The sequence below is a fragment of the Vulpes vulpes genome, chromosome 13 (genome assembly GCF_048418805.1).
Source record: "Vulpes vulpes isolate BD-2025 chromosome 13, VulVul3, whole genome shotgun sequence".
NCBI lineage: Eukaryota > Metazoa > Chordata > Mammalia > Carnivora > Canidae > Vulpes > Vulpes vulpes.
Window position 1 is genome coordinate 75,776,717 of NC_132792.1, and position 13,763 is coordinate 75,790,479.

General features: G+C 34.4%; 1 protein-coding gene across 1 annotated transcript in view; it reads left to right on the forward strand.

Annotated features, from left to right (window-relative positions):
• The window catches only part of PXDNL (peroxidasin like), a gene marked incomplete at its 5' end in the record, with an annotated part of 490,956 nt that overhangs the window by 355,973 nt on the left and 121,220 nt on the right, over positions 1 to 13,763 (forward strand). Inside the window, 3 exon segments of the mRNA XM_072733704.1 lie at positions 5,621 to 5,723; positions 5,725 to 5,794; positions 8,375 to 8,492. Of these exon segments, the coding sequence (XP_072589805.1) occupies positions 5,621 to 5,723; positions 5,725 to 5,794; positions 8,375 to 8,492 (291 nt within the window).

Consider the following 13,763-nt stretch of genomic DNA (forward strand, 5'->3'; position numbering starts at 1 on the left):
CTCATTGCACATATGGTTGGTTACTGGTACTGTTCATTCTTCCTACACTAAACAGCTCAGAGTGAACCTCCCAATCCTGTTTGAGCCTCCAGCCACCTTGCTTTTCTTTCTGCCTGTGTGAATCACTCTCCTTTACCCTGATCTGTCTCTTCACCTCGATCTCTGGGTATGCTTCTGCATTGTTGATGGATTTAGGGTTGTTGTTGTTGTTTTTTTTTTTTTCCCTCAGTTAGTTCCAGTTATCAGATAAAAGCCCAATGCCCTGCTTCCTAGTGCTAGTTGGAGGGTACAGAGTGGAAAAATCACAAAGGTGTATCTCTCAGTTGCCTTTGAAGGCTCGTTGTTGCTGATGTCTTTCTGGTGTGATATGCCCAGGTCCAGGTCAATGGGCTAGGAGATGTGAAGCTTAGATAGATTTTGAACACTGGGGGAAATGATTTTGTGTTTCACTCGTGCTGGAAATAATGCTTGGAATCATTGCATTTCAAAGATCATGAATAATCAGGAGGACTGTTTATCCAGCTGCAGTCCATTTTGTCAAGTGTATAATGTCTGTCTGCTTTCATGGCACTTCACACAGAAGACACTGCATTCCTGCCTTTTCTCCTTGGGTTGGGCTCTTTATGCTTGGACCCACAATTGTTTGATGATTCTCTTTTTCTGTCAAAATTTTCTGGCTTCTCAGAACTGGTTTCACTACAGCCATTTGGAATGGTAGGCACACTGATTCCTGTTTGTTGTAATAATAGACTATCTTTTAGGGGATCCCTGGGTGGCTCAGTGGTTTAGTACCTGCCTTCGGCCCAGGGTGTGATCCTGGAGTCTTGGGGATTGAGTCCCACATTGGGCTCCCTGCATGGAGCCTGCTTCACCCTCTGCCTCTGTCTCTGCCTTTCTCTCTCTCTCTCTCTCTCTCTCTCTCTGTCTCTCATGAATAAATAAGTAAATAATAAAGAAATAGACTTTTAGAGCAGTTTTGGGTTCACAGAAAGGAACCCAAAGGAATTTGTACATTTGTTAAAATTCATACCCTATAATCACCCAAAGTCCACAGTTTATCTTAGGGTTCACTTTTGGTATCGTACATTGTATGGGTTCAGACCAATGTATAATGACATATATCATCACTCTAATGTAACATGGAATATTCTCACTGCCCTTAAAGTCCTCTGTGTTCCACCTATTCATCCCGTCCTGCCCTTAAGGCCCGTCTTTTATCAACTCCATAGTTTTGTCTTTTCTCTAGAGTCGTACGGTTGGAATCATAGAGTTTGCACCCTTTTCAGATTAGCTTCTTTCATTTAGTAATAGGCATTTAAGATTCTTCCATGCCTTTTCATGGCTAACTAGCTAATTTCTTTTTAGTGTTGAATAATATTCCATTGTCTGCACATATCACAGTTTCTTTATCCATTCACCTACTGAAGGACATTTGCTTGCTTCTGAATTTTGGCAATTATAAAGCTGCTATAAGCATCCATGTGTAGGTTTTTGAATGGACATAAGTTGCACTTCCTTTGGGTAAATACAAAAAAGCATGATTGCTGGGTGTCACGGCTAAAGTGTATTTAGTAAGTTTTGTAAGAAATTGCCAAACTGTCCTTCAAATTGCTGCACCATTTTGTGGTTCTACCAGCAATGAATGAGAGCTCTGTTGCTCCACGCCCTCACTGACATTTAGTGTTGTCGGTGTCCTGCATTTTGGCCATTCCAACAGATGGGTAGTTGTATCTTATTATTGTCTTAACATTCTTAAGTCATTTTTGGAAAATGAAAAAATATCAGTGTATTTTGTAACCAGGTCATAGGATGCTTTATTTTGGTAGTAGGAGGAATAGTATTTTACTTACCCTCTTTCTCTTTTGTTGGATTTGTTTTATCAGGTGTGGTTAGAGTCACTGTATATTTGCAATTATAATTCCCATTAAATGTTTCTTTTCTACATAAATTTCTATCTGGGTATCATTCTTGACTTCTAGGACTCTCAGAAAGTCTTAAAATGCTAAACCTCTTGTTTGTTTTTCTTTTTTTTTTTTCTTCAAGATTTGTATTTATCTATTCATGAGAGACACACAGATAGAGAGAGAGGCAGAGACACAGGCAGAGGGAGAAGCAGGCTCCATGCAGGGAGCCCGGTGCAGGCCCCGATCCCGGGACTCCAGGATCACACCCTGGGCGGAAGGCACGCGCCAAACTACAAGGCTACCCAGGGATCCCCTGTTTGTTTTTCTAATCTCTTTCTATTATTCTTTCTTGTTAAATTTTAGTAGCAGCTTTTTTTCCTAACCTCTTACATTTAATGAAACAGCATTCACTCCATTGCTGGAACACACACAGAGAATTGACACTAATAAAGAAGCAGAGGGAGATCCTACTTACAGTGATATGCCAGTATGTATCTTATATGCATGTACTATATAGACTTCAAATGTCTTAAGCCACTTTTAAGATAATGTTGTGTGTTGTGTTGATGGAGTGTCTGTTTTCATAGATGGTACACTGATCACTTATGGCCATGATAAACTGATACATAGATGATTTCAGTAAACTCTTCCAAGATTCATGAGATCTTGGTCAGTCTCAGATGGCGAGCACTGGCACCTAGTTATTCCAAATCCTGAAACATGTGCCTGACCAGGCTGTAATTTAGACATGAAAATCAGAATATAGGAAAGTGACTGAGGGCTAGTAAATGAGCTGCACCTATCATCAAATAAATTCCATCTTCCACAATGAAGTCTCTCAACAACTAGGGGAGGGTCACTTTGCTGGTTGCACCTAGATGTTCAAGAAACCCGTGTGAATCACATCTGCCCCATCACCTTGGGAGCTACGTGTGACCCCTGAAAGTAGTTTCCCCACCTGGACCATATCATTTCTAACTCATGACAACCATACTCCTTCCAAGAGTTCTGAAACAATTGATGAAATGCTTTTTAAAAAGTGCCTTTGGATCTTTAGGTGAAAGGGATTATACAAGTACAAGTGATATATTACTGTATTTTCAAATAGAAAGATTTGAATATGAATTTACCCCATGCTTTTTCCCCCCTTTGAAATTGTAAACTGAGCAGTGGGCAGGACAAAGTGGATAATTATTTGAGGGTTGTGATTCTTGACTGAATACTATCAAAAGGCAGTTGTCTTTTATTTAGCGTATCTGGTGTCACATTTGATGTAAGAGAACTTTCAAAATAGAGAACAGTAAAACAGCAATGATTTTAAGCATAGTGTATTACTAATATGTATGGTCTAGTAAAAGCCACCTTTATTGTTGCTTTACTGGATAGCTTTTTATTTCTCAAAATTTATGGCTTTAAATTATAGGCAATGTTTCAAAGAATGCTTTCCCAGTAGGAATTTGGAAGCACTCTATTTATAAAGGCTCCGCAAATAGATTTTTGTGAAAAAAAATATAGTTCTAGTACTATATATTATTCCAAACATAAAGGAGGTTTTTAAGTGGCAAGTGAAAAAAAAATCCTGCAGTTGTTTTATTCACATTTTGTATCCCTGCTATGGATGAATATTTTAATTGAAGTCAATGGTCATATAAAGAAGAAATTAAATCTTATGCTTAAATGTTGCTAAAACACATAAGCACGAGGATACATAGGGGAAAGTATGGAGCACTGATTAATGGAGAACTGATATGTAAGCAATGGTGATGTCAGGGAAGTGGAATTTCCAGACTGTTAGGGTCTCATGACTATGATGTTCCCAAGGGAGTTATGTTGGTGCCCTGGCTTTTGTTCACTTAGAGTCTCATGGTGATACTAATGGGAGAATCTATACCTTCGTATTTAAACAACAAACTGCTTTTGATAAAATTACCAGGCAATAAACTCAAAACATAAATCAGAATGAACTTTGGATTCCTTAATTTTGAGATAGATGTTTTTTTAGCAAAGTAGCTGATACAGTGAATCAGTCAGTCACAAGGAACAGCCAGGATACGGAAACCAGTACCTTGCTGAACAAGCACTAGTTAACGGTAACCTCTTATACATCACTCCAGACAAGGCTGAAAATAGTCTCCATTTCAGTTATGGTTTTATTTTCTCAGTTTCATGTGAAGTCTTGATGGAAGCATTAAACAAATAAAATCCATATCATTCAGCAACTTTTTAATGAGTATGAGATTTCCCCCCTTAATTTAACAGTTTAATGCTGCTAAATAGAGCTACTGTTTTTAGTGTAATGCAATTTAAGCACATTATAGCAATCTCATGCACTAAACATCTACAGTATACTTTGCAAAATTATCAGACTTAATTTTTTTAAACTTATTTTAAAAATTACAGTTTTCTGGAATTATTATGTAAGTCTAGAGAAAACATGATTTTTTTGTTTACTTTTAGATTTTTACTTGTTTACTTTCACTTTTAAAAACTGTTCCAGTAACTTGATATTAATATGGGCTTCCAAGCTAAAGCAGCTAAGATTTTTTAATTTGTTTCCCGAATGATTTTTAAAGACATTTCATACAATCATTAAAAAATTGCAGCATTTTTAACTTCTGTTTAAAAATCATATTAGGCATTACTTATTACAATAAAATGTGAACAATGTAACCCTTGTCACTATCATAAATATATTCATATTATCATTTCATCCCTGGAATTCCCTTGTGTAGAGTGTGACCTGATTACTGCTGTAGACAGACTTGCAGATTTCATTTAGCTAATGCTGCCCTTTAACCTTTGGGATGGATAAAAGAGATAATTTATCATTTCTGTGCCCTTTTGCTATGCATCTTTTGGCAAGAATGGAGGTATACACTATAATCTCTTTGGCTATCTATTAATTTTATTTTGTGAGAAAAAAGTGCTAGAGAGGATTAGGAAAATGTAGTAGAACTTAGCAAAAGTGAGGAACTCCCGGTCATAGATTAGGAAATATCACAAAAAAATATGAAAGGCCTACCCATCACAGCCTCTAAGAGCCACTTCCAGATGTGGACCTTTTTAAAATGGCATCATTTCCAGTGATAGCCAGGCCTTTTAGCACACACAAGAAAGAAACTTCAAAAAACCCTGCCTCTAATTTCTAGGGAAAATTGAAAACACAAAGGAACACATACCTATCTATACTGATGTCAAGGTGGTTTATAAGAGAAAAGAGCAAGTCATCTTGGGCAGCTGCCCAAATTATACACAGTGCATTTATAGGCCTCCTTTGGGTAATAAAGCCTCTAGTAAGTAATATCGATGAAAAAGTTTAAAAAGAACACCACCAAATATAAATACTTTGTTCTTAACATGTAAAAGAACTATAATATTTCAGTATGTATAGTTTTAATTCTTAGTCTTCTCTAAAACAATACTCATTTTATCTTACAGTTATTTAAATCAAATAATATGCACGTTGAGTAAAAATCACTTTTTGAATCTCAAAGTGCTTTCCAAAACTATTGCTAATACGAAAATATGTCTATTTTTGTTCAAGAAATGCAAGCAGGTAAGCATGTGTTTTAACCTGTTAATTTGTAACTAGAAATCTTCGAGTCAAAAATGTGACTGAGAAGGTACATTGGAGGAAGTTAAAAATTTTAATTCAGAAGATTTTAAAAAAACTAACAGTCACTTTCAACAGTTGTAATTCTTGCCTACATGCCTAGGCGCCTGGATTCCAATGCTCTAGTTTGTGACTGTGATTTAATGTGGCTGGGGGAACTTATGCAAGGCTATGCCCGAAATGGCCAAACTCAGTCTGCTGCTTCGGGGATGCGAGTATCTCCAAAGGCTCCAAGGACGCTCCATCGCTTCGTTAACAGTAGAAGAATTCAACTGTGGTATGCAATTTTCTCTCTGTGTGTAAAATGGAATGTCTTTCCTTTGTTCCCTTTCTATAAATGTTTGTTATATGATGTTGCATTTGGAAGAGCGTAATATCAGAAAATGTTATCAGGGGTTCTAGTTAAAAGTATGGCCAATTTCCTTTTCATCATCTGCATTTTTATTTAAGGAAGTTTTTATCATCATCATAACCGGAGCTGAGATGGTCCTTGAGGATCCTTTAATCCAACTTCCAAATTTCAAAGGAGAAACATTAAGGAAAACTATTTTTCAACAAGGTCACAGGACACTGTTACCAGCATTAAAGGTTCCACTTATACCAGTATTACTTAAGTGCTAATAATCAATAATTGAAGTTTTTCAACTTTAGATCATATAATTATTAATATTCATAATAGTAATGTAAACTTTCAATTTGACAAGCATAGTTCATATTCTGACAGCTTTAATAATTCTATCAGGCTTTAACTGAAAATCCAATCATCACTTCTTAGAAATTATTTGGTTCTCACTGCAAGCTTTCAATATAAATAAAAGAATATCTACCTTTATATCTATCTAATCTATTTTTATATATAGCTTTAAATACGAAAAAATGAATATACATACATACATGTGCATGTGTGTGATAATTGGGCTCCTTGAAAATTTACTCAGGTGATAGCTTACAGCAGAAATTTGCTTTCTAATGTCTCATTCCCTCGAGGCCAATTTTTTAATTCCTTTAAGCAGTACATTTGGAAAATTATATTAATATAATTTAATTCCATCCAGATTAAGACAAAGTGCCTTGGTCTTTATTTCCAAATAAGTTGGATTTGTCCGTCCATACCTTCCATTCTCACTACCAACTTGCAATTTATGTCATAGTCAAGTTTGCCAGGAACACAGAACATAACTGCTGTCCCAGCTTTCATTTTCTTCACCTCTAATCTGTTATATTTGGGGAGATATTTTAAAACACAGATCTGATTACATGATTCTTATTGCTATAACTCTTTTATAGCTTCCCACACCTTAAAATGAAACACCAAATCATTTACAAGGTCACACTTCCTCTGTGTTATAATTCCTGGCTACTCTGTAACCTTGATTCATTCTGCCCGTGCATCTGCTCAGTGATGTTTAGCCATCTCTATGTTCTTTCAGTTCCTAGAAATTCTTAAGCTTTTTTCCAACTCAAGGACTGACTACATGCTATTTACTACAATATCCTTCTTGCAACTCTTCTTTTAAGAGCCCTCTTCTTAAATATTAATTACTTGGAAAGGTTTTATTTAATTTCACTCTCTACCCACCTTCTCCCTACTACACACTCAGCATCAAGTCCCTTTTACAATCTGTCAAATCATCATTTATTTTTCTTGGCATTTATTATATTATTATACATTTTTGTGTTTGTTTAATTTCAGTTGCTTCAATGAAACTGTAAGCCCATGAGTATAGAGACTTTGTTTTGATCACTGTTTCATCACTGTCTCAGCACTGTGCTGGACACACTGTAATGCTGCATTATTTTTTAAAAAATATATAAATGAATCAAACCATTTTTTGAAAAAAAGAGTAAGGCCAAGATGTTGTTCATATGGACTTTCAATGAGGTGGTTAATATTGATAGAGATCCATGTAACATTCCCCAGACATGTTAAACTTGTTAATGATTGGAAGTCTCACATGATACATTTATAAAAAGAAGAGTTTTTATCATTTAGAAAGATATTTAAAAATTATATTAAGTTTGCTATAGACAGGCAAAATTCCCCTTTTTACATTGTTCTCTATAAATTCAATATTATCTGATTAAAAATAAATCATCCACTCCCATATTAAAATAATTTAAATGTTTCTGTGTTTTACCACTAATTATTATTTGAGAATGGAAACATTCACTTATATTAATACATAATTTGCTTAACCAGGTTTGAGGCCTAGACATACAAATTCTTATAAATTGCATAAAGTAGGTAGTTAGATGGCTAACTGTCTAGAAGAGTGCCTGCAAAATTGCAAGCTCAGCTAAAGTACTTGGCTTGAAATATTGACCCATAATATCAAACTCCTTCCATAAATATGGTTGTATTGAACTACTAGAAATAAAAGCACAGGGAAATGTGTTTAACTTACTTCATTGGAGATTTCTTTATGCAGTGAATCTTTCAAACTTCTTTTTTTTTTTTTTTAAGATTTTATTTATTTATTAGAGACACCTAGAGAGAGAGAGAGAGAGAGAAAGAAAGAGAGAGAGAGAGAGAGAGAGAGGAGGGGGCAGAAGGAGAAGCGGCTCCATGCAGGAAGCCCAACGTGGGACTCGATCTTGGGTCTCCAGGATCAGGCCTGGGCTGAAGGTGGTGCTAAACCGCTAAGGCACCGGGGCTGCCCAATCTTTCAAACTTCTAAACTTTTGTTAAGTATATGTCTAACATCTAAACTGGTATATTACTGGGAAAATGCAGTAGAATCTGTAAAACTTTAATGTAGAAGGAAATTAAAATTATCTGTAGTCCTTTGCCAATAGTATCCTAGAATACCATAAATTTTGGATCTTTAAAAGCATACCAATAATTCTTCTATTACAGAGAGTCCTCGAATTACTTCTGAGCCCCAGGATGTGGAGGTAACATCAGGGAATACTATCTACTTTACCTGCGGGGCTGAAGGAAATCCCAAACCAGAGATTATTTGGATATATAACAAGTAAATACTGAGCATGAGCATGTGTTGGATTCTCTTCCAATTTCATTAATCCATTTATCTTTCTTCAACTAGTTTATTTAGAGATGAAATTTCCAAAATTGCCAGTATTTCTGGACATTTCATAAAAATGTCTTTTAAATTTCATCTTTTGACTTGTCCAAAGTATCTGGAAGACTTCTTAAAATTGTATATTTCCAGATATCAATGATTGTGAAATTGAATAAAGGAATCTTGTATTATTTCTAGAAGGAGATATTTAGATAATAACAAAATAGTATGTTTTAAAATCTGAACATAATTAGATATAACCTCATCTTAATTATTTTAGTTTCAAACTGGTTTTTACATTTGATGTTCAAATTTATATAGTAAATCAGTATAACATTATGTAAGTGAATTGACAATAAAAGATATGCAAGATTATTTAAAATACTAGTCATTTATTTTATTCTTATTGCAATATTTGATAAAACATGGTATCTATGAGTCTAAAAGCCTGTGAACATAAAGTTGAATAGTAATAAGAAACATAAAAAGGTAAAGTCAAAGTAAAAAAAAAAGGAGTTGGAAAGTAATATGAAATAGATACATAGAATGAATTATATACTTAACACAATTCAATTATAGCACTTGGACAATTATATTATCATTAATTACATTATTGGTACCTCGTATGGTTTGCATGTGTCTCTTCCATGCTTGAACAAAATATCACTGATTGTTTTCTGTCATGTGTATAATTAAATGTTTATGCTTTTCTTGATAAAATATTCTGATATAGTTTGTGTCTTTTTGTATATAATTTATATTTGTAATTATAGTAAGAAACCCAGACATGTCTGTAAAATGTGTTTTTAATTCTAGTAAAAAAATAATAAGTACAGGTTAAAAATAGCTTGGAAAGAAGGCAATTATGAATACTATTAAATCTGGAATCTGGCCCAGGAGAAAGACTTCAATTGATAGAAGACTTCAATTTATTTCCATCTGGAGATTGTTCAAGGGTACTTGAGAAATAGAAATTACTGCTTGTAATGTCTTCAAACTGCTTGCTCTGCCTTCCTAACAGTTTGAATTTAGACATTATGTGTTCAGGGTGATAAAGGTACTGACTAGTATTCAGAAAGGGATAAATAAAAAATCATATTGCCTGATGGAATGTATGACATAAGGGTTTTAAATATGGTGAGTAAAGAAGTTAAGATTCATTTAAAGGAAACAAATAAATTGAAAAAGAAGGAATAAAATGAAGGAAAGGTGAATTATAGGTAGAAATTTCTGTTATAGTATTAACATTTTCATATAGAAAAAAATAGAGATGAAAGGGAAGAATTTATGCAAAGAAATGCTTAATATTAACAAATCTTAGCTTACTGATTATCAAGTATTTTTTAATAAAAAGATCATATATGTACTGAAAGTACATGAAACGTATGGTACAGCACATAATTTGAAACACACATCTATTTAACTAAACTAGGCTAAGAAAATAATACTACCAATTCATTAAAAGCTAGCTAGGTGTTCTTTCCTTAACACTATCCTGATTTCCTCCCCTGGAAATAACCTCTATCCTGACTTTAGAGTCCATAGAGCAGTGGGTTAAGAACTGATTAGACACAAGCAATGGTAGAATTAGAGAATTAGAAGGTATGTTCATTGAAATAAATTAGCTGTCAGGATGATTAAGAAGCATGGAAATGATAATCCACAGGTCCAGGACATATCCACTGGGAATTCCAGGAAGAAAAGTTAAAAATAGTGAGCTGGAGAGAATGTTTAGAGAAGTAATAAGGAAAAAGAGAGAGAGAGAGAGAGAGAGAGAGAGAGAAGTAATTATGAGAACTCTTCCAAAAATTAAAAAAAAAATCATGAAATTTCAGATTAAGAATTGTACTGATTTCCAACCAGAGCTTAAAAAAGAAATCTAGGGGATCCCTAGGTGGCGCAGCGGTTTAGCGCTTGCCTTTGGCCCAGGGCGCGATCCTGGAGACCTGGGATCGAATCCCACGTCGGGCTCCCGGTGCATGGAGCCTGCTTCTCCCTCTGCCTATGTCTCTGCCTCTCTCTCTCTGTGTGTGACTATCATAAATAAATAAAAATTAAAAAAAAAAAAAAAAAGAAATCTATACTTGGTGCATTATGATCAGAAAATTGGAAGAGATAAAATCTTTCATTCCAAGATAATTTTCAGATTACCCTCAAATGCATAGAATTTACAAGGACAATTAACTTTACACACTAGAAGGTAATGGCATATATTTAGCTTATTAAAGGGAAAAAAATATCTAGTTTCCTTCAGTCTTAGTCAGCTAAATTATCTGACAAGCATATTAAAGACATTTTCAAAGAGTTGAGCCTTACTTAGGAATATTTGCCAAAAGTAATACAAATAAGGAAGATATGATATGCAAGAAACAAAAGTGAAAACAAAGTATTTTTAAATATGTTGATAAATAAGAATAAACAGATTATTAAAGTATTGACCAACTGTAAGAGAGAAGTAAGAGAAGAAGTAAGAGAGAAGTTAGGTGATACTAACAAAAATATTGTATGGAGAGAGGACATAATTAAATCATTTTCCATGTCTCAGCTTTGAAGTGTAGAACGATAATGACTTTTTTGAGATTTTGAGAAGTCAACAAGACTTGTTAAAAATTATGGTAAAATACTAAGAAACAGGAAGAGAATACAACTTTCATACTAAGAGAAGAGAAAGAGGGATTAAAGAAAACTAGACCAACCAACAAAAGGAAAGGAGAGGTAGAATTAAGGTAAAGGAAAGGCAAAGGTCAGAGAAAATGAACATTTCTCATAAGAAATAAGCTTAAATACATTAATAAAAATAATAAATGTACAGACTTAAATAGCCTTTTTAAAGACCTTATGATTGGATTAAAAATTTCAGCTATGTGCTACTTACATTTATCTAAAACATTATGATACTGGGAGGTAAAAGCTAGATGGTAAACAGATAATAGCAAAGTTGGACTAATCAAAATAAAGGTCTATATCAAGATTAATATCAACCAAAATAAATTTGAGAAAAGTATAATTGCATGTCATTAGATCATAGATAAAACAACAATTCACCTGGATATGAGTTCATAAACCTTTGTATACCTAACAAAATAGCTACCCAAAAAAATAAAACAAAATTAAGAGGATTACCAGGATTAATTGGCATAAAGTCAATTATGGGGAGAAATTTTAGTACTCTTTTCTTAGAATAAGAACAAAAATTAATAGGAACAACATAGGAAGACTGATTTTATATGTAATATATATGTCTGCTACGTGAAAAGCTACACTCTGCTATGGTTTCAAGTAACTATGGAATATTTATCAAAATTGATGACATATAAAGAAAGAAAAATCTCAACTCATAGCAAAGAACCAACTTCATAAAGACCCCTTTTTTTGACCATAATTTAATAAAATTAGATATCAACCATTTGTCAATGTTTGCAGATTCTTTAGGCTTATCAGAAGGAAAGTAAAGTGAATACCAGTACCTAGAAATAACAATCAAAATAATTTTTTAATAAATGATTGATTGGATTCAAAAAGGAGGAGAAGCATACCAGCTGGAAAAAGAATGAGAAAAGTACAGGACGGAAATCAATTATGATTGGATTCGGGAAAAAGAATAGATCATATTTGTTAGAATAAGGATTTTACGTATGAGTGTAATAGGAAAAGATTGCAAAACGACTGGAAGGCTAATGACTTCGGCTTTTAATTTATAATCTTTGAGTGCCACTGGATATCGAGCAAGATAATCACATGACTATAAACCATTCATGCCTTTCTTAATGTTGAGGTTCTAGACTGTGGGAATTTTGGCCATTAAAAAAAAATGGAAACTGTGGCAAATATTAGTAAAATATTTACAGTAGATTATAAGCAAGTTTTGCGATTATATCCTAACCTATAGTTTTTCACTATATGCCTTCTCTCTCTCTCTCTTTTTAAGATTTTAGTCATTTATGAGAGACACACAGAGACAGGCAGAGACATAGACAGAGGGAGAAGCAGGCTCCCTGTGGGGAGCATGATGCAGGACTTGATCCCAGGACCCTGGTATCATGTCCTGAGGCAAAGGCAGGCACTCAACCACTGAGCCACTCAGGCATCCCTCACTATATGCTTTCTTATGTGGAAGATATTTTAAAAATGTGGGCAGAGATGATAACTTATTCATCTTTATATTTCTGGTATCTAGCCATAAGGCCTAGTTCTTAGAAAACCCTTAAGAAGTGTTTGCTGCAAAGAATTGCCTTTAATAATCAAATGTGTTTATTGGCATATTTCCAAGGAAAGAAAAACAGGTAAATTCAACTTAAGAAAACCTTTGTGTTTTTACATATGATTACTATTGGTTTGCATCAAATTGACAATGCAATACGTATATTGAATCATGAAGACTTCTTTGAATTTTTGAAGGAACATCATGATTCATGAGCAGACAACTTTTATCAGCATAGTGAAGAAGATAGGAACAAAGAAGGAAATAACTAGGAAAAGAAATGGTGTATTTTAAATTTATGGTGTGTTTTGCAGCTGTTAGGTTTAAATCATTTAGAGTGAAAATTGGTGAATTCCATTGCACTGTCTAACCAGAAGATAGATCTCATGTACACATTTGGTAACTTTTTATATTTTATTTTATTTATTTACTTTTTAAAAATTGTATTTATTCGTGAAAGACAGAGAGAGAGAGAGAGAGAGGCAGAGACACAGGCAGAGGGAGAAGCAGGCTCCATGCAGGGAGCCCAAAGTGGGACTCGATCTGGAACTCCGGGATCATGCCCTGAGCTGAAGGCAGACGTTCAACTGCTGAGCCAACCCAGGCGTCCCAACCTTTGATATTTTAGAACAAATTTTTTGCCATGTTTGCTTTATTTCTCTGTGTAATATATGTACACAACTATTTATCTCCTCTTCCTCTCTCTTCTCCCTCCCTTTTCTTTTGCAAGAATTCGGCATCACATGGAGGCTGAGATGTTGTTACTAGTCTGTCCTTTGACGAGACTCTACCTCCATGAAGGAAGGGAATGTGTCTATCATATCATTCCAAGGAATTGGGAAGGGTTAAATTGTAGTTTATTATAAAAGGACATAACTCAGGGACAGCCAGATGGAAGAGATGCATAGGGCAAGGTATGTGGGAAGAGGTGCAGAGCTTCTATGCTTTCTGAGCATGACACTATTCAAATCACTATTCAAATCTCTATGACACTATTACCAGCTCAGAAGTTGCTAGAACAA